Genomic DNA, 22,413 nt, shown 5'->3' on the forward strand with positions numbered 1-22,413 from the left:
AATATTAATTTCCACAAAGTTTGCTGCTTTAGTGTCTTTAGATATTTCCATCAGATGTTACTATGGAATACTGAAGTATAATTACAAGCATTTCATAAGTGTCAAAGGTTTTTATTGACAATTACATGAAGTAAATGCAGAGTCAATATTTTCAGTGTTGACCCTCTTTTTCAAGACCTCTGCAATCCGCCCTGGCATGCTGTCAATTAACTTCTGGGCCACATCCTGACTGATGGCAGCCTATTCTTGCATAATCAATGCTTGGAATTTGTGGGTTTTTGTTTGTCCACCCACCTCTTGAGGATTGACCACAAGTTCTCAATGGGATTAAGGTCTGGGGAGTTTCCTGGCCATTTACCCAAAATATCGATGTTTTGTTCCCTAAGCTACTTAGTTATCACTTTTTCCGTATGGAAAGGTGCTCCATCATGCTGGAAAAGGCATTGTTCGTCACCAAACTGTTCCTGGATGGTTGGGAGAAGTTGCTCTCGGAGGATGTGTTGATACCATTCTTTAATCATGGCTGTGTTCTTAGGCAAAATTGTGAGTGAGCCCTCTCCCTTGGCTGAGAAGCAACCCCACACATGAATGGTCTCAGGATGCTTTACTGTTGGCATGACACAGGACTGATGGTAGCGCTCACCTTGTCTTCTCCAGACAAACTTTTTTCCAGATACCCCAAACAATCGGAAAGGGGATTCATCAGAGAAAATGACTTTACCCCAGTCCTCAGCAGTCCATTCCAAATCAAATCAAAGTTTACTTACAGGCTCTAACCAATAAAAAAGGTATGTGTGAAAAAAAAGGTGTGTGTGTGTGTAGGTAAGTAAAGAAATAAACAACAGTAAAAAGACATTTGAATATAAGAGTAGCAAGGCTATATAGACACCGGTTAGTCCGGCTGATTGAGGTAGTATGTACATGTAGATATGTTTAAAGTGACTATGCATGTTTAAAGTGACTATATATGATGAACAGAGAGTAGCAGTAGTGTAAATGAGGGGTTGGCGGGTGGTGGGTGGCGGGACACAATACAGATAGCCCGGTTAGCCAATGTGCGGGAGGTAGTATGTACATGAATGTATAGTTAAAATGACTATGCATATATGATTAACAGAGTAGCAGCAGTGTAAAATGAGGGGTTGGGGGGGACACAATGCAAATAGTCCGGGTAACCATTTGGTTACCTGTTTAGGAGTCTTATGGCTTGGGGGTAAAAACTGTTGAGAAACCTTTTTGTCCTAGACTTGGCACTCCGGTACCGCTTGTCATGCGGTAGTAGAGAGAACAGTCTATGACTGGGGTGGCTGGAGTCTTTGACAAGGGCCTTCCTCTGACACTGCCTGGTGTAGAGCTCCTGAATGGCAGAATATTAGTCTGTCCCTGATGTTTTTCCTGGAGAGAAGTGGCTTCTTTGCTGCCCTTCTTGACACCAGGCCATTCTCCAAAAGTCTTCGCCTCACTGTACGTGCAGATGCACTCACACCTGCCTGCTGCCATTCCTGAGCAAGCTCTGTACTGGTGGTGCCCTGATCCCGCAGCTGAATCAACTTTAGGAGACGGTCCTGGCGCTTACTAGACTTTCTTGGGCACCCTGAAGCCTTCTTCACAACAATTGAACCGCTCTCCTTGAAGTTCTTGATGATCCGATAAATGGTTGATTTAGGTGCAATCTTACTGGCAGCAATATCCTTGCATGTGAAGCCATTTTTGTGCAAAGCAATGATGATGGCAAGTGTTTCCTTTCAGGTAATCACTGTTGACAGAGGAAGAACAATGATTCCAAGCACCACCCTCCTTTTGAAGCTTCCAGTCTGTTATTCAAACTCAATCAGCATGACAGAGTGATCCCCAGCCTTGTCCTCGCCAACACTCACACCTGTGTTAACGAGTGAACCACTGACATAATCTCAACTGCTCCTTTTGTTGCAGGGCTGAAATGCAGTGGAAGGAAATGTTTTGGGGGGGATTTAGTTCATTTGCATGGCAAAGAGGGACTTTGCAATTAATTGCAATTCATCTGATCACTCTTCATAACATTCTGGAGAATGTGCAAATTGCCATCATACAAACTGAGGCAGCAGACCTTGTGAAAATTAATATTTGTGTCATTCTCAAAACTTTTGGCCATGACTGTACAGTAAGTACAAACACTACCCAATAGCAACAGATGATGCCAAACACTTTGCTATTAATGCATGACCCATGCGTGTATCTATAAACACTTTTTTGTCATTGTTTTGTCCTACAGCAGGGTTTCCCAAACCTGGTCCTTGTTTCTTTACTATTGTGCAGGAAACCAGGAGACCAGAGGAGGTTATTAGTGAGTTCAATATATTGGCCACTAAGGCTGACTGAGAAGGCTAACGCTAACCATGAGGCCAGATACTATAGGTGCTCTGGTGTTAGATTAATTAGCATTAGCCTGCCACAATCCACTCATTCCTACTAATGGCTGACTGAGATAAGTGGTAGAGGCTATTAGTGAGTTCAATTTCCTGGCCACGAAGGCTGACTGAGAAAAGTGGTAGGGGTTATTAGTGCTGTCTTCAACTGATCAGAGATCAGATACTGGCCATTAAGGCTGACTGAGATGAGTGGAGGTTATTAGTGCTTTCTTCAACTGGTCAGAGATCAGATATTTGCCAGAGAGGCTAACACTAACCATGAGGCCAGATACTATAGGTGCTCTAGTGTTAGATTAATTAGCATTAGCCTGCCACAATCCACTCATTCCTACTAATGGGAGCTAGGTGGCTTTAACTAACACTGCTACTGTGTGGGGTCAGAGCAGAGGAAGTTAGGAAGGAGTTACATGTGCTTTAAGCCCTGTTTTGAAATAAGCTCTTCTGGTCATTATTGGTTTTGTCGTGATCAATATGGTTATTGTATTTCATAGCAATGTAAAACACCATGTAGGTGGGTCCAATCTAAAAAATAAGCAGGGTTGGGCCTGGTTAGTACTTGGATGGGATGACCACATATTATTTTAGTTTGATTATGGTGTAAGGCTCTTGATTGAAAAATATTAGGTTAGATATTAGCTACAATCAAAATAGCACTGCCTACACACCCACACATAAATACATACAGTGCATTCAGAAAGTATTCAGACCCCTTGACTTTTTTCCACATTTTGTTACATTACAACCTTATTCTAAAATGGATTAAATCGTTTTCCCCCTCATCTATCAACACACAATACCCCATAAGGAAAAAGCAAAAACAGGTTTATAGTCATTTTCGCAAATGTATATAAAACAAATAAAGATCGCATCTACATAAGTAATCAGACCATTTACTCAGTACTTAGTTGAAGCACCGTTGGCAGCGATTACACCCTCTTCTTGGGTATGATGCTACAAGCTTGGCACACCTGTATGTGGGGAGTTACTCCCATTCTTCTCTGCAGATCCTCTCAAGCTCTGTCAGGCTGGATGGGGAGTGTCGCTGTACAGTTATTTTCAGATCTCTCCAGAGTTGTTCAATCGGGTTCAAGTCTGGGCTCTGGCTGGGACACTCAAGGACATTCAGAGACGCCACTTCTGCATTGTCTTGGCTGTGTGCTTAGGGTTGTTGTCCTGTTGGAAGGTGAACCTTCGCCTCAGTCTGAGGTCCTGAGCGCTCTGGAGCAGGTTTTCATCAAGGATCTCTCTGTACTTAGCTCCGTTCATCTTTCCCTCTATCCTGACTAGTCTCCCAGTCCCTGCCGCTGAAAAACATCCCCACAGCATTATGCTGCCACCTCCATGCTTCACCGTAGGGATAGTGCCAGGTTTTCTCCAGACGTGACACTTGGCACTCAGGCCAAAGAGTTCAATCGGTTTCATCAGACCAGAGAATCTTGTTTCTCATGGTCTGAGAGTCCTTTAGGTGCCTTTTGGCAAACTCCAATGAGTCTAATGAGCCTTTTATTGAGGAGTGGCTTCTGTCTGGTCAATCTACCATAAAGGCCTGATTGGTGTAGTAAGTCAGTTAAGAACAAATTCTTATTTACAATGACGGCTACGCCGGCCAAACCCGGACGCCGTTGGGTCAATTGTGGGCCGCCCTATGGGACTCCCAATCATGGTAGGTTGTGATACAGCCTGCAATCGAACCAGGGTCTGTAGTGACGCCTCTAGCACTGAGATGAAGTGCTGTGCCACTCGGGAGCCCCAAATGCTGCGCCCTTCTCCCCAGTTTGGCCGGGTGGCCAGCTCTAGGATGAGTCTTGATGGTTCCAAAATTCTTCCATTTAAGAATGATGGAGGCCACTGTGTTCTTGGGGAGCTTCAAGTCTGCAGAAATGTTTTGATATCCTTCCCCAGATCTGTGCCTCGACCCAATCCTGTCTCAGCGCTCTACAGATAATTCCTTTGACCTCATGGCTTGGTTTTTCCTCTGACATGCACTGTCAACTGTGGGAACTTATATAGACAGGTGTGTGCCTTTCTAAATCATGTCCAATCAATTTAATTTATCACAGGTGGACACCAATCAAGTTGAAGAAACATCTCAAGGATGATCAATGGAAGCATGAGCTCAATTTCAAGTGTCATTTATTTTTTTATGAATTTGCTAAAATTACAAAAGAAAACATTTTTGCTTTGCCACCCACTCACCCACCCACCCACATCAACACTTCTTCATGCTGAGCACACACACTCTATCTACAACACATGCCCAAATCATCACCACTAGCAAATCATGCTCGGACAAGGAGCTCTGCCTCTTTCTCTCTCCCAGTCTCCCTGCCTTATCAACCTGACAGTTGTCAAATTGCCTTGCAGCTCAGTATGCAGGCTTCTCTTCCAGCTGCCTATGAAACATAACTTGTTGACAAACAGGCTATATCCCAAGGTGCTTTGTGCCAATATTAGGTTCTGACAGGCCTGCTCAGCAAATATCTGACATGTTCATGACTTAAATCAAATTAGTGTGGTGGGAAAATCAATCCGCTAACCTTAGCTGGACGTTAAAACAACATGGCTCATACATCCAGTCTGCTTCAATGGCAACTCGCCACTGAGAACGAGCACAGAAAACAAGCGGAAACATTTGAATTTCAATACTGTTGAAGGAAACTCTGCACTCATGAATTTGAGATTTTAAAAAACACCACCTTTGTGGTATTTTGTACCACCAGTAAAATAATCCAAGGAGGGAGAGCATTGTCTAACTTGACCCATTCTTTTTCAGTTAACTTGAAAATTGCAATACTCAGCTTTGCTAGCCAACAACTTTAAATTTGATAGATGGTGCAGATCCGAGCATGAAACTAATAAAGGCAGTGGTGTCATAATCCTCCCCCGGCAATGGCAGACGATGCTGGTTTGAAGATGCAGCACATGCATTTTTAAACGCCCTACGCACACATGTAGTTGTTCACTGTATTGCTTGGAGTGCTATGATAGAAATGTGGTTGTGTCACACAGAGACTGCCGGCTGCTGTCGACTGAAGCCTCATTAAAAATGAAAAGGGGAGAAATAATGAAATAAAATGGAAAGTGCCGTAGGTAAATAAATATATAAACAAATTCATATATATATATAGCTCAATCTCAAGAGACCCTACTCCATATATTCGCTTCCTCCTCCCAGTGAGTCCAACATGAAATGAGATGGATAAATCCAGATAGTGTTCTGTCGATCTTTTTTTCTTTCATTCTCTTTCTTTCTTGTCTCGCTCTCTTTCTCTGTCAGACTCTCCAAAGGGAATTGAATGAGTTAGGCCGAATCACAGGAGTCTAATTAGCATGGGCAAAAGCCCATGGCTAATAAGTGTCTCACCACAACAAAGAGAGAGTGTGTGTTTGTGTGTGCGTGTTGTTTGGTCGAGTGGGAGTCTGGAACTGAGAATCAGATGCCTAATCAGGCTAAAGACAGACAACAGTGGGGTGGGAGGGGGGGTTAGCACTGTGTTGTCCACTCATTCTCTCTATCCATTCACCACTCGCCGTTCTGCTTCCTTTCTCACACTTGCTTTCTGTCTAAAGGCCTAAATAGTCCTCCGCAGCCAAGAGTGTAGGGACTGAGTCACTGGGCCGTTCCAATCTCTTCGCCTTTGTGTGTAGTTACTGTGCTTGCAACTTTATAACTGAACTGCCATATCATGGGAAAAAAGCACTTTTAAACAGTCGTTTTAGAAACTTGACGAATCTCTGAAGCTTAATTTGCATGCAGATCCTGTAGTAATATGACATAATAAGTAATGACTTATTACAGAGGTAGTTACCATATTATGCTAACTACCTCTGTAATAAGTCATTACTTATTATGACATAGTCGTCAGTCTTATACCTGCAGAGAGGGATTTAGGAGCACCATCATCCCACACTTAAATACACTGAGAGGCTGTGAGTGATACACGGCGTAAAGTATTTGATGTAAGAGCAGTGCCTGGAAACAGTGGGGGAATCAATCTCGCCATTAAGTGAAAAAAAATGATATTGAAATGTACCAACCTGAGGTGAGACTGTAAAATCAAAGGGTCATTGAATCATCGCTTTGTGTCACATCCAGAGGGTGAGAGACAGAAAATAGATTTATTATTTTATTTTTTTATTTCACCTTTATTTAACCAGGTAGGCTAGTTGAGAACAAGTTGTCATTTGCAACTGCGACCTGGCCAAGATAAAGCATAGCAGTGTGAACAGACAACACAGAGTTACACATGGAGTAAACAATTAACAATTAGTCAATAACACAGTAGAAAAAAAGAGAGTCTATATACATTGTGTGCAAAAGGCATGAGGTAGGCGAATGATTACAATTTTGCAGATTAAGACTGGAGTGATAAATGATCAGATGGTCACGTACAGGATGAGATTTTGGTGTGCAAAAGAGCAGAAAAGTAAATAAATAAAAACAGTATTTTATTTTTTATTTTTTATTTCACCTTTATTTAACCAGGTAGGCCAGTTGAGAACAAGTTCTCATTTGCAACTGCGACCTGGCCAAGATAAAGCATAGCAGTGTGAGCAGACAACACAGAGTTACACATGGAATAAACAATTAACAAGTCAATAACACAGTAGAAAACAAAGGGGGGAGTCTATATACAATGTGTGCAAAAGGCATGAGGAGGTAGGCGAATAATTACAATTTTGCAGATTAACACTGGAGTGATAAATGATCAGATGGTCATGTACAGGTAGAGATATTGGTGTGCAAAAGAGCAAGTAAATAAATAAAAACAGTATGGGGATGAGGTAGGTAAACTGGGTGGGCTATTTACCAATAGACTATGTACAGCAGCAGCGATCGGTTAGCTGCTCAGATAGCTGATGTTTGAAGTTGGTGAGGGAGATAAAAGTCTCCAACTTCAGCGATTTTTGCAATTCGTTCCAGTCACAGGCAGCAGAGTACTGGAACGAAAGGCGGCCAAATGAGGTGTTGGCTTTAGGGATGATCAGTGAGATACACCTGCTGGAGCGCGTGCTACGGATGGGTGTTGCCATCGTGACCAGTGAACTGAGATAAGGCGGAGCTTTACCTAGCATGGACTTGTAGATGACCTGGAGCCAGTGGGTCTGGCGACGAATATGTACCGAGGGCCAGCCGACCAGAGCATACAGGTCGCAGTGGTGGGTGGTATAAGGTGCTTTAGTGACAAAATGGATGGCACTGTGATAGACTGTATCCAGTTTGCTGAGTAGAGTGTTGGAAGCCATTTTGTAGATGACATCGCCGAAGTCGAGGATCGGAAGGATAGTCAGTTTTACTAGGGTAAGCTTGGCGGCGTGAGTGAAGGAGGCTTTGTTGCGGAATAGAAAGCCGACTCTTGATTTGATTTTCGATTGGAGATGTTTGATATGAGTCTGGAAGGAGAGTTTGCAGTCTAGCCAGACACCTAGGTACTTATAGATGTCCACATATTCAAGGTCGGAACCATCCAGGGTGGTGATGCTAGTCGGGCATGCGGGTGCAGGCAGCGATCGGTTGAAAAGCATGCATTTGGTTTTACTAGCGTTTAAGAGCAGTTGGAGGCCACGGAAGGAGTGTTGTATGGCATTGAAGCTTGTTTGGAGGTTAGATAGCACAGTGTCCAATGACGGGCCGAAAGTATATAGAATGGTGTCGTCTGCGTAGAGGTGGATCAGGGAATCGCCCGCAGCAAGAGCAACGTCATTGATATATACAGAGAAAAGAGTCGGCCCGAGAATTGAACCCTGTGGCACCCCCATAGAGACTGCCAGAGGACCGGACAGCATGCCCTCCGATTTGACACACTGAACTCTGTCTGCAAAGTAATTGGTGAACCAGGCAAGGCAGTCATCCGAAAAACCGAGGCTACTGAGTCTGCCGATAAGAATATGGTGATTGACAGAGTCGAAAGCCTTGGCAAGGTCAATGAAGACGGCTGCACAGTACTGTCTTTTATCGATGGCGGTTATGATATCGTTTAGTACCTTGAGTGTTGCTGAGGTGCACCCGTGACCGGCTCGGAAACCAGATTGCACAGCGGAGAAGGTACGGTGGGATTCGAGATGGTCAGTGACCTGTTTGTTGACTTGGCTTTCGAAGACCTTAGATAGGCAGGGCAGGATGGATATAGGTCTGTAACAGTTTGGGTCCAGGGTGTCTCCCCCTTTGAAGAGGGGGATGACTGCGGCAGCTTTCAATCCTTGGGGATCTCAGACGATATGAAAGAGAGGTTGAACAGGCTGGTAATAGGGGTTGCGACAATGGCGGCGGAAAGTTTCAGAAATAGGGGTCCAGATTGTCAAGCCCAGCTGATTTGTACGGGTCCAGGTTTTGCAGCTCTTTCAGAACATCTGCTATCTGGATTTGGGTAAAGGAGAACCTGGAGAGGCTTGGGCGAGGAGCTGCCGGGGGGGCAGAGCTGTTGGCCGAGGTTGGAGTAGCCAGGCGGAAGGCATGGCCAGCCGTTGAGAAATGCTTATTGAAGTTTTCGATAATCATGGATTTATCGGTGGTGACCGTGTTACCTAGCCTCAGTGCAGTGGGCAGCTGGGAGGAGGTGCTCTTGTTCTCCATGGACTTCACAGTGTCCCAGAACTTTTTGGAGTTGGAGCTACAGGATGCAAACTTCTGCCTGAAGAAGCTGGCCTTAGCTTTCCTGACTGACTGCGTGTATTGGTTCCGGACTTCCCTGAACAGTTGCATATCCCGGGGACTATTCGATGCTATTGCAGTCCGCCACAGGATGTTTTTGTGCTGGTCGAGGGCAGTCAGGTCTGGGGTGAACCAAGGACTGTATCTGTTCTTAGTTCTGCATTTTTGAACGGAGCATGCTTATCTAAAATGGTAAGGAAGTTACTTTTAAAGAATGACCAGGCATCCTCAACTGACGGGATGAGGTCAATGTCCTTCCAGGATACCCGGGCCAGGTCGATTAGAAAGGCCTGCTCACAGAAGTGTTTTAGGGAGCGTTTGACAGTGATGAGGGGTGGTCGTTTGACTGCGGCTCCGTAGCGGATACAGGCAATGAGGCAGTGATCGCTGAGATCCTGGTTGAAGACAGCGGAGGTGTATTTGGAGGGCCAGTTGGTCAGGATGACGTCTATGAGGGTGCCCTTGTTTACAGAGTTAGGGTTGTACCTGGTGGGTTCCTTGATGATTTGTGTGAGTATGGGGATGAGGTAGGTAAAAATGGGTGGGCTATTTACCGATAGACTATGTACAGCTGCAGCGATCGGTTAGCTGCTCAGATAGCAGATGTTTGAAGTTGGTGAGGGAGATAAAAGTCTCCAACTTCAGCGATTTTTGCAATTCGTTCCAGTCACAGGCAGCAGAGAACTGGAACGAAAGGCGGCCAAATGAGGTGTTGGCTTTAGGGATGATCAGTGAGATACACCTGCTGGAGTGCGTGCTACGGATGGGCGTTGCCATCGTGACCAGTGAACTGAGATAAGGCGGAGCTTTACTTAGCATGGACTTGTAGATGACCTGGAGCCAGTGGGTCTGGCGACGAATATGTAGCGATGGCCAGCCGACTAGAGCATACAAGTCGCAGTGGTGGGTGGTATAAGGTGCTTTAGTGACAAAATGGATGGCACTGTGATAAACTGCATCCAGTTTGCTGAGTAGAGTGTTGGAAGCAATTTTGTAGATGACATCGCCGAAGTCGAGGATCGGTAGGATAGTCAGTTTTACTAGGGTAAGTTTGGCGGCGTGAGTGAAGGAGGCTTTGTTGCGGAATAGAAAGCCGACTCTTGATTTGATTTTCGATTGGAGATGTTTGATATGAGTCTGGAAGGAGAGTTTACAGTCTAGCCAGACACCTAGGTACTTATAGATGGCCACATATTCAAGGTCGGAACCATCCAGGGTGGTGATGCTGGTCAGGCATGCGGGTGCAGGCAGCGAACGGTTGAAAAGCATGCATTTGGTTTTACTAGCGTTTAAGAGCAGTTGGAGGCCACGGAAGGAGTGTTGTATGGCATTGAAGCTCGTTTGGAGGTTAGATAGCACATGAAGATACATGAAGCTATAAGAAAAGAGATATACACTGAGTGTACAAAACATTCAGAACACCTTCCTAAAATTAAGTTGCACCCTCCTTTGCCCTCAGAACAACCTCAATTCGTCAGGGCATGAACCCTACAAGGTGTCGAAAACGTTGCACAGGGATGCTGGCCCATTTGGGTGGTGGACCATTCATGATACACAAAGGAAACTGTTGAGCGTGAAAAACCCAGCCGCGTTGCAGTTCTTGACACACTGGTGTGCCTGGCACCTATTACCATTACCCCGTTCAAAGGCACTTCAATATTTTGTCTTGCCCATTCACTCTCTGAATGGCACACGTACACAATCCATGTTTCAATTTTCTCAAGGCTTAAAAATCCTTCTTTAACCCGTGTCCTCCCCTTCATCTTCACTGATTGAAGTGGATTTAACATGTGACATCGATAAGGGATCATAGCTTTCACCTGGATTCACCTGATCAGTCCATTAAATGGAACAAGCAGGTGTTCCTAATGTTTTGTACACTCCGTGTCTATCCCAGTTTTCCAGCACAAAGAAACCCTACGTAACCCTGCACCCAGGCGAATGCATATATCCCTTGAGTAGCACCCTTTGGAAATGAAAAATGTGCATTAAAGTGATTAATGAGTTACTGTAGTCAATAGGGAATCGTTGCTGTAACAAGCTGTTGCTTCTTGTAGATGGGTAATTTATCATATTCAGTGTAGTGTAGTGTAATATTGTGAGGTAAAATTAACATACACTGAGCTTACAAAACATTAGGAACACCTTTATAATATTGAGTTGCACACCATTTTGTCCTCAGAACAGCCAAAATTCATCGGGGCATGGACTGTACAAGGTGTCGGCAGCGTTCCACAGGGATGTTGGCCTATATAGACTCCAATACTTCCCACAGTTGTGTGAACTTGGCTGGATGTCCTTTGGGTGGTGGACTATTCTTGATTAACACGGGAAACTGTTGAATGTGAAAAGCACTTAAATATTATGTCTTGCTCAATCACCCTCTGAATGGCACACGTACACAATCCATGTCTCAATGTCTCAAGGCTTAAAAATTCTTCTTTAACCAGTCTCCTCCCCTTCATCTATACTGATTGAATTGTTAACAGATGACATCAGTAAGGGATCATAGCTTTCACCTGGATTCACCTGGTCAGTCTATGTCATGGAAAGAGCAGGTGTTCCTCATGTTTTGTATTCACAGTGTACATTATATTGTCTATAAACACTTCAAGTAGATAATGTATTTAAATGTATTTGTTGTTGTTAAAGACCAAGAGAAAAACTCCCCTAAAGTATGTTATCAACTTGTTATTGTCAATAAATCTTTGGATAGTAGAAAAATCTCAATATCACCCTTCTCTAATGTGTTGAGGGATTTCACTGGAATACAGTTGCTGTCGGACACTCATAACCAAAATATGAGAAAAAGTCATAATACTGATAAATAAAAATCTAGTCTGGGAATTCGCTGAGAAGCCAATAAATGCCAAGGCAGCTTAAGGTCACCGTCGGGTCGAACTGGCAGAACCTCCTTGGGGAAATAACGGCTTGTTGCAAGACCTTCAGCCTCCATTCAAGCTGGAAGGTAAAATAATGAAATAAGAATGAGCCGGTAATCAACCGAGGAGCTGTCTGTCTGTAGTTGCCGATACTCGGGCCTCGGGAGTGAATTTTTCATAGCCTTGGGGACAGGTGGCTCAGAGGCTATTTCCTCCCTCCTTGCAGTGTATGTGTGTGCTGCGCGTGTGCGTGTGTCGTGCACAGATGTAGCTGCCTGTGTTGACAAGAGTGGCTGGGAGCTAACTGCAGCTCCACATCACTTTTCTCCATCAGAAGACCCTGGGGTACAACGCTGTTGGACTTCATCTCAACACTCTGCCCCTGAGAGGGTTTTTCTGGCACACCTTTTGATGAGCTTAATGGTTGTGCAGTGCAGAATGGTTATACTGCTAGTAATGGACTTAGCATCTAAGTGATGTCTGTCTCTATATCCTTTCCATTGCCTAAGCTCACATGGTTGTTGAACTGAAATTAGGGTTTGATATTCCGGAAATATTCACAACATGGATGCCAAGTCCCATGTTCCTCCAGTAAATATCATGCACAGGTATCAGAGAGTCAAATATGAAGAATTCCATCTCATGGAACTCCTTTAGTTTATACAATTATCTCTTTACTAGATGCACGTGAAGGCTTTGGAATAATGGAGTCTTCAAAACCCCTATTTGAGCGAGAGATTCACCAGTTTTGCACAGCGAACCTCTTGAGTTTTGAACCTCAAGGTGAAGCTTTCTACAGCCACGGTGTGAATGAGAATAGATAAGACCTTGCACAAAGCTCAATCCCCCAGGCTCCCTGCTAACTGTCACGTTATGTGGACCTATTCTTCAAAATGTTATACCGCCTGTGATCTTGATTTGCCTAAGACTCCTCTCAACAGATCAAAGGCTCAGAGCATTTCTTTTGATTTTCCCCGCCATTATTCCACTGCCATGTCTAGCCCATACAACTCCTCAGGAACCATAATGTTGCTACACCACATTCAATTGGTAGAGAAGCACCTGCCTATTTCAGAATATGTGTATTGGTCCTACAATACTTGGATGTAGTGGTGTAAAGTACTGAAGTAAAAATAACTTAAAGTACTACTAAAGTAGTTTTTTTTAGGTATCTGTACTGTACTTTACTATTTGTATTTTTGAACACTTACTTTTACTTCACTACATTCCTCAAAAAATTATGTACTTTTTACTCCATATATTTTCCCTGTAACCCAAAAGTACTCATTATATTTTCCATACTTAGCAGGACAGAAAAGTGGTTTACTCACTTATCAAGACACCATCCCTTGTCATCCTTACTGCCTCTGATCTGGAGGACTCACTAAACACAAATTCTTCGCTTGTAAATTATGTCTGCGTGTTGTAGTGTGCCCCTGGCTATCCTTAAATAAATAAAAACAAGAAAATTGTGCCATCTTATTTTCTTATTATAAGCAATTTGAAATGATTTATACTTTCACTTTTGATACTTACGTATATTTAAAACCAAATACTTTTAGACTTTTACTCAAGTAGTATTTTTATGGGTGACTTTCCCTTTTACTTGAGTCATTTTCTATGAAGGTATCTTTACTTTTACTCAAATCAAATCAAATCTTATTTGTCACATACACATGGTTAGCAGATGTTAATGCGAGTGTAGCGAAATGCTTGTGCTTCTAGTTCCGACAATGCAGTAATAACCAACAAGTAATCTAACTAACAATTCCAAAACTACTGTCTTTTACACAGTGTAAGGGGATAAAGAATATGTACATAAAAAGATATATGAATGAGTGATGGTACAGAGCAGCATAGGCAAGATACAGTAGATGGTATCGAGTACAGTATATACATATGAGATGAGTATATAAACAAAGTGGCATAGTTAAAGTGGCTAGTGATACATGTATTACATAAAGATGCAGTTGATGATATAGAGTACAGTATATACGTATACATATGAGATGAATAATGTAGGGTATGTAAACATTATATTAGGTAGCATTGTTTAAAGTGGCTAATGATATATTTTACATCATTTCCCATCAATTCCCATTATTAAAGTGGCTGGAGTTGAGTCAGTGTGTTGGCAGCAGCCACTCAATGTTAGTGGTGGCTGTTTAACAGTCTGATGGCCTTGAGATAGAAGCTGTTTTTCAGTCTCTCGGTCCCAGCTTTGATGCACCTGTACTGACCTCGCCTTCTGGATGATAGCGGGGTGAACAGGCAGTGGTTCGGGTGGTTGTTGTCCTTGATGATCTTTATGGCCTTCCTGTAACATCGGGTGGTGTAGGTGTCCTGGAGGGCAGGTAGTTTGCCCCCGGTGATGCGTTGTGCAGACCTCACTACCCTCTGGAGGGCCTTACGGTTGTGGGCGGAGCAGTTGCCGTACCAGGCGGTGATACAGCCCGCCAGCCCTCAAGTATGACAATTGGGCACTTTCTCCACCACTGCTTGGATGACCAACTACCATATTGAAATGTACTGTATGTTTTTGTATTTCCAAATTCCTACATTTTGATTTGATATCAGAAAATGTGACACTGGCGACGTAGACTTCTTCCTGGTATCAGACTAACACTTCGATAGTAAATATTTCACAACTTCTAATTCATGTTCTAAAAACAGTCTATTTCTTCCACAGAAAGTCATCTATAAAACCAGGGTTTCCATTAGCCGGTAATAGCCCACTTTTGGACGTATAATACAATTCAGTGAAATTAAATTGGTGAGTGTGTACAGGATATTCGTTATGGATCTAATTTATCTCGTGTCCAGCATAAAGACACAGAGCCGTTGAGCAAAAAAGTCTGTCAGACAGTACGAAGGCCTCTGCAACAGCATCTCAAACAGCAAAGGTTTAGGCAATGGAAGTCAGGCTTCATCACTGTGCCACACAACACTTTGCAATGAGCTGGAGGCAGTCTGCAGTATGAAAACATATACTTAATTGTTTGAAACCTGAACGTTTTACTACATATTATGAGGCTTGCTGTTTCAAAGTCTAGCCAAAATCCTATCAAATTCATTATTTTATATAAACGTTAATTCATAGTCCAGTAACCAAAGGCACAATCCTAGTAATATAAGCAACCCATGCTAGTTGTTGCATATTAGATCTCCCCTCCCTCTTTTCAAAATGTTATAATGGATATTTAAATCTCTGTCACATGTAACTGCTGGCATGTGCTGTGCTCTTTTGACAAAGGTGTATCCCACTAATTACATTAGGGAACGGACATTCACACGTAGCCTATTGCCTTGTACGCATTGCTGCACATATAATGTGAAGAAATCATAGTTGATCAACATTTTAAGCTAAACGTTCTGATCTGTTGCATCAGACTCATTACTTATTTTTTGGCAGCCTAGGCCTAATGGTTGTATGAATGTGGGATCTATCGTCCCATACTTGTCCCAGAGTCGGTTAGGAATAGGCCATTTCTTTCTCGGCAAGCTGACCAATAGAATAGGTCAACTTTTCTACTATGGGGAATAGTAGATTGACATAGGCAAATTATTTTGCGGTTTGTTACTCTTCTTATTGGCTGAGGAAAAGTACATTTTATTCTAAAGTGTTCAAAGTACGCATCAGATTTCGGCAAGAAGGACCGCACATTGTTGCATCCTCGACTTGCATGTTCTGTTAATAGGAATTACCATAATCTAAATGTGATTTCTGTCATTCTGAGCCCTTATCAGGTTACGCAACGTCTCAAATGTCCGGTAAATTAAAATGCTGCTGGTCAAATGTCTGGCATCACTTTTTCCTAAGAGAAAACCTATATCATACAGTCATATAGTCTCAGAGAACTATTTGTGTGTAGAATTATTGTGGATTGAGGCTTTAAAGTTCAGTCTTAAATACAAAGTGAAGCTCTCACTTCCTGTCATTCCTCTCCACTCACCCACCAGGTCTCTGTCATCACACTCTGCTGTGACAGTGGGAGTGTCCAATCTATTGGCCCCTCCCTCACAGCCAGAGTCATATTCAATTAATGCTAAAGAAAACTGCATTATGAATTCATACAGTATGCCCAGACTGTGAATTTAGTGTAAATACCGATTACATGGTGAAACCATGGTGGTCCCGTGTGGCTCAGTTGGTAGAGCATGGCGCTTGCAACTCCAGGGTTTGATTCACATGGGGGCCCAGTAAGGAAATGTATGGACTCACGACTGTAAGTCGCTCTGGTCAGGTTGTAAGTCGCTCTGGTCAGGTTGTATAGGCCTACAGATGTTTTTTGAGATACCTCTACATTATACGTCTACATTTTTGCAGTGGCTGCCACGATTTAGAAGCGTCGGTGCTGGCTGGTGTGTTTATGGACATATTCAATCTCTCCTTATCCAAGTCTGTTGTCCCCACATGCTTCAAGATGGCCACCATTGGTCATGTACCAAAGAAGGCAAAGGTAATCGAACTAAATGACTATAGCTCCATAGCACTCACTTCTGTCATTATGAAGTGCTTTGAGAGACTAGTCAAGAATCATATCACCTCCACCTTACCTGCCACCCTAGACCCACTTCAATTTGAATACCACCCCAATAGGTCCACAGAAGATGCAATCGCCATCATACTGCCCTATCCAATCTGGACAAGAGGAATACCTATGTAAGAATGCTGTTCATTGACTACAGCTCAGCTTTCAACACCATAGTACCCTCCAAGCTCATCATTAAACTTGAGGCCCTGGGTCTTAACCCCGCCCTGTGCAATTGGGTCCAAGGCGGGCCGCCCCCAGGTGGTGAAGATAGGACCCCCCTTTCCACATCAACGGGACAGCAGTGGAGAAGGTGTAAAGTTTTAAGTTCCTCGGCGTACACATCACAGACAAACCGAAATGGTCTACCCACACAACAGCGCCTCAGGAGGCTGATGATATTTGGCTTGTCACCTAAAACCCTCAAACTTTTACAGATGCAAAATTGAGAGCATCCTGTCAGTCTATCACTGCCTGCAACGGCAACTGCACAGCCCACAACCGCAAGGCTCTCCAGAGGGTGGTGGGGTCTGCACAACACATCACCGGTGGCAAACTACCTGCCCTCCAGGACACCTACAGAACCCAATGTCACAGGAAGGACAAAAAGATCTTCAAGGGAAACAACCACCCGAGCCACTGCCTGTTCACCCTGCTACCATCCAGAAGGCGAGGTCTGTACAGGTGCATCAAAGCTGGGACAGAGAGACTGAAATACAGCTTCTATCTCAAGGCCATCAGACTGTTAAACAGCCATCACTAACATAGAGAGGCTGCTGCCTACATACAGACTTGAAATCATTGGCCACTTTAGTAAATGGATCACTAGTCACTTTAATAATGCCACTTTAATAATGTTTACATATCTTGCATTACTCATCTCATATGTATATACTGTATTTTATACAATCTATTGCATCTTGCCTATGTCGATCGGTCATCGCTCATCCATGTATTTATATGCATATATTCTTATTCCATCCCTTTACTTAGATTTGTGTGTATTAGGTAGTTGTTGTTGAATTGTTGGATTACTGTTAGATATTACGGCACTGTCGGAACTAGAAGCACAACTATTCCGCTACGCTCGCAATAACATGTGCTAACCATGAGTATGAGACCAATACAATTTGATTTGATTTGAGTACAATCTGAGTTATAGCTATGCCCTTTTATGAAATCCCCCCCTGAGCCATTCTCTTTTGTGGATGGTAAGAGGTAGACTGTGGAGAGAACATCACAGTTAAACTCCATTTTAATTAACTCCCTCAGGGAGTGATGTGTGCTAATTGATTTTTCTACCCGTCCAAGATAATCAATCCATCCAGCGCCAGTATACGTCACACTCATTCTTATTGATTTGGCTAAAGCTAACATGCTAAGGAGAGAGAGCTCCTGGGACCAGCTGGGGATGCACAATGATAAAGTGTTTATCGCACACGATCAAATTAAATCTTATAGCAGCCTGCAGATAGAGACAACCTCCTGGATAAACCTCTTTGTGACAGGGAAATGGCAAAAATGCTGTGCCACAAATACCAATTAGTAAGCTTCTACGGAACTCCATTTTATACTACATGAACAGAAGTATAGAGACACCTGCTCCTTGAACATCTCATTCCAAAATCATGGGCATTAAAATGGAGTTGTTCCCCCCTTTGTTGCTGTAACAGCCTCCACTCTTCTGGGAAGGCTTTCCACTAGATGTTGGAACATTGCTGCGGGGACTTGCTACCATTCAGCCACAAGAGCATTAGTGAGGTTGGGCACTGATGTTGGGCGATAAGGCCTGGCTCGCAGTCTGCGTTCAAATTCATCCCAAAGGTGTTTGATGGGGTTGAGGTCAGGGCTCTGTGTAGGCCAGTCAATATCTTCCACACCAATCTCGACAAACCATTTCTGTATGGACCTTGTTTTGTGTGCAGGGGTAGGAAAGGGCCTTCCCCAAACTGCCCCAGACTATTATTCCTCCTACACCAAACTTTACAGTTGGCACTATGCATGGGTTCAGGTAGCGTTCTCCTTGCATCCGCCAAACCCGGATTTGTCCGTTGGACTACCAGATGGTTATGAGTGACTCATCACTCCAGAGAATGTGTTTCCACTGGTCCAGAGTCCAATGGCAAGCTTTACACCACTCCAACCGACACTTGGCATTGCGCATGGTGATCTTAGGGTTGTGTGCCACTACTCGGCCATGGAAACCCATTTCATGAAGCTTCCAACGAACAGTTCTTGATGTTGCTTCCAGAGGCAGTTTGTAATTCAGTAGCGAGTGTTGCAACTGAGTACAGACGAATTTACGCACTACAAGCTTCAGCACTCTGCAGTCCCGTTCTGTTAGCTTCTGTAGCCTACCACTTTGCGGCTGAGCCGGTGTTGTTCCTAGACGTTTCCACGACACAATAACAGCACTTACAGTTGACCAGGGAAACTCGAGCAGGGCAGAAATTTGACGAACTTACTTGTTGGAAAGGTGGCATCCCATGACGGTACCACGTTGAAAGTCACTGAGCTCTTCAACTTAAGGCCAAACTACCAATGGCTGTGTGCAAAATGTTATACACCTGTCTGCAGCAATGGTTGTGAGTGAAATTTGAAGGAGTGTCCACATACTTTTGTATATATAGTGTATGTTTAAGCATGTTGGTAATACTGCTGATAAAGGAATACATCAACAGATCAGGAAAGTCCATCAATCTTGATAATAAAGATTTGTTTATTCATTTGTTTCTTACCTACTTTTTCTCTATTTTAACAGTGCAATAGGAGCAGCGGTCAGTTGTGATTTAATGTATACGTGTCTCTATGTTTTTAGAGTACGCAGTGTGATGGACTGACTGGATTAAATGTTTGTTATGTGACAATGTATGTGTATGTGATCCTTTTAATGGAAGGTGATGCTTAGGGAAAATATCCCTCCTAGATGGACAATATATTATTCTATTCTAACCTAACTTCAGGGTTTCAGGGTAGTGGCCCATGAACATTTTGAAAAAATAACATAGATCAAGATTGATTTATAAAGATTTAAAACTATTGCTTTCTATAAATAAATGGGGCCGATTGTGTGACATTGGGATAGAAATTTCAAAAACATGGCCCATAACTCCATATATAAAGTTGAAGTCGGAAGTTTACATATACCTTAGCCAAATACATTTAAACTCAGTTTTTCACAATTCCTGACATTTAATCCTAGTAAAAAATTCCCTGTCTCAGGTCAGTTAGGATCACCACTTTATTTTAAGAATGTGAAATGTCAGAATAATAGTAGAGAAAAGGATTTAGTACAGCTTTTATTTCTTTCATCACATTCCCAGTGGGTCAGAAGTTTACATACACAAATTAGTATTTGGTAACATTGCCTTTAAATTGTTTAACTTGGGTTAGTCTCTACTAGACAGAACACGTCTCCTTCCTGAGTGGTATGATGGCTGCGTGGTCCCATGGTGTTAATACTTGCGTACTATTGTTTGTACAGATGAATGTGGTAGCTTCAGGCATTTGGAAATTGCTCCCAATGATGAACCAGACTTGTGGAGGTCTACCATTTTTTTTCTGAGGTCTTTGCTGATTTCTTTTGATTTTCCCATGATGTCAAGCAAAGAGGCACTGAGTTTGAAGGTAGGCCTTGAAATACATCCACAGGTACACCTCCAATTGACTCAAAATATGTCAATTAGCCTATCAGAAGCTTCTGAAGCCATGACATCATTTTCTGGAATTTTCCAAGCTGTTTAAAGGCACACTAAACTTCTGACCCACTGGAATTGTGATACAGTGAATAATAAGTCTGTAAACAATTGTTGTAAAAATGACTTGTGTCATGCACAAAGTAGATGTCCTAACCAACTTGCCAAAACTATAGTTTGTTAACAAGAATTGTGTGGAGTGGTTGAAAAACAAGTTTTAATGACTCCAACCTAAGTGTATGTAAACCTCCGACTTCAACTGTATATATATATATAACTTCCCAAGCAAGTCACAGAGTAATCCTCAACATATCATCCCAAGTGCATTCACACCTGCCATATCTGGGTCTGAACCACCTGCCATATCTGGGTCTGAACCACCTGCCATATCTGGATCTGAACCACCTGCCATATCTGGGTCTGAACCACCTGCCATATCTGGGTCTGAACCACCTGCCATATCTGGGTCTGAACCACCTGCCATATCTGGGTCTGAACCACCTGCCATATCTGGGTCTGAACCACCTGCCATATCTGGATCTGAACCACCTGCCATATCTGGATCTGAACCACCTGCCATATCTGGATCTGAACCACCTGCCATATCTGGATCTGAACCACCTGCCATATCTGGATCTGAACCACCTAACAAGCTGGTTATGAACCACCTAACATATCTGGGTTTCATACCACCTGCCACAAATCTACAACTCCCTTCCAGAAATATTCTCCTGCCACCAATGTACACCCTTGCCATCCTCGATTTCACAGCAGACAAACTAAGTAAATGTTGGCATCCAGTGTCTCTAGACAATCAATGTACTGTATATCCTCCAACAAACATAAAATGACATGGTTGATTCATAGCTTTGGGACATGAACATCGATTTTCCTCTTACCTGTATTGTTCTGTCAGTAAATTGGCCCAAGATGCACTGCTACCCAACTGGTAATACCATTTACAAAAGCCAACAGCAATTGCTCAAAACAGTTGAGCCAAGTAAAGCATTGTCAGATATGATCTAGCTTGAACTGCCCCTCACAAAATGGCCATTGAGTTCATAAAATTGTATTGTACTGTAGGATACATGTAACAGTTGTTCCAGGTTGATGTCAACTCTTTCACCTTTTCAGCACTAAAACTTGCCATACAAATTATTATTGCATTAATGAACACATCATTCATTTTATAATAATAACCAAGAAATGTTCACAGAGATAGGCTTAACAGTGTAGGGAAGTTATCTTAAAAGCCAATTTCATTTTTTTTTTAAACAAGTTAATATTGCTGATCTTGTATTTCATTCATGAACTGTGTTTTTTTTATTCTACTGATATTTATTATTGTAGGGACAAAATGATCTTGTCATAAATTCGTATTCGAAACAATAGCCGCAGATATCATCTCGGCATCAGTCAACCCTGCCCAATCACTCTAGTCGTGAATAATGTATGGGATATATAATTACCGCGACAGTAAACCTACCATTTCCAGATATATGATTGTCCACCTCTGCGGGCACCGCCGGTTTGGAAGCAGCGTTAAGTTGACTATAGAGTCCCATATAATGTAAAATCCCTATTATCACTCGAAATGATCCCATTGCTGTTGTTCTTGTTTCAAGTTGCGGACGAAAATCTCACATGAGGCAGAGCACGTTTACTAACTTGTATCCAATCCGTCCTGGATGACAGTCCCCTCCGAAATGCAAAATAACCCCCGGACAAAAAAAGTGCGCTTTACTGCGCAAGGTGTAGACTGACAGTAGCCTGCCCAAATTTATAAGCACTGTTGGTTTCCTGTGCTTCCGCTAGCAAGCATCTCCAGTTGAGGCGGACGGAGAAAGGCATGGAGGTAAGTGCAGCGGCTTGCTGAGAAAGTAAATTAGGCGGAGGGATCTAGAATAATGATACTGTTCTAAACTTTTATGACAAGTTATATTTAGGTATCAGGCTGTTTTACATCACATTTTATGAATACTCATTATACAAAATATATGTTCAATAGTCAAATCTCCTGTATTGTATTCTTACATGTCTATAAGTCTTTCTGAATTTAGTAGACAGGCAACTCTCAAGATGGGCAAGGTTTACAATTGCATTTTGCAATTACAGTTGATCGTTATGATCTATACTACATTGCGTACAGATAAGATTGCATATAGCAATCTATTTATCCATCAGTTTATTTATGAAGCACCACAACATATCTTCAAATCTGCCAAAATCATTGAGAAATCAAAA

At 42.8% G+C, this 22,413-nt stretch overlaps 1 protein-coding gene across 1 annotated transcript in view; it reads right to left on the bottom strand.

The window, feature by feature from the left end:
• The window catches only part of LOC112246233 (V-set and transmembrane domain-containing protein 2-like protein), a 35,400-nt gene extending 13,404 nt beyond the window's left edge, over nt 1-21,996 (bottom strand). The window contains exon 1 of the mRNA XM_024414537.2: nt 21,656-21,996. Within this exon, the coding sequence (XP_024270305.2) occupies nt 21,656-21,773 (118 nt within the window). The 5' untranslated portion in view covers nt 21,774-21,996. The remainder of the gene's footprint in view (nt 1-21,655) is intronic.
• Between the last annotated feature and the right edge of the window lie 417 nt (nt 21,997-22,413).

The sequence above is a fragment of the Oncorhynchus tshawytscha genome, linkage group LG07 (genome assembly GCF_018296145.1).
Source record: "Oncorhynchus tshawytscha isolate Ot180627B linkage group LG07, Otsh_v2.0, whole genome shotgun sequence".
Taxonomy (NCBI): domain Eukaryota; kingdom Metazoa; phylum Chordata; class Actinopteri; order Salmoniformes; family Salmonidae; genus Oncorhynchus; species Oncorhynchus tshawytscha.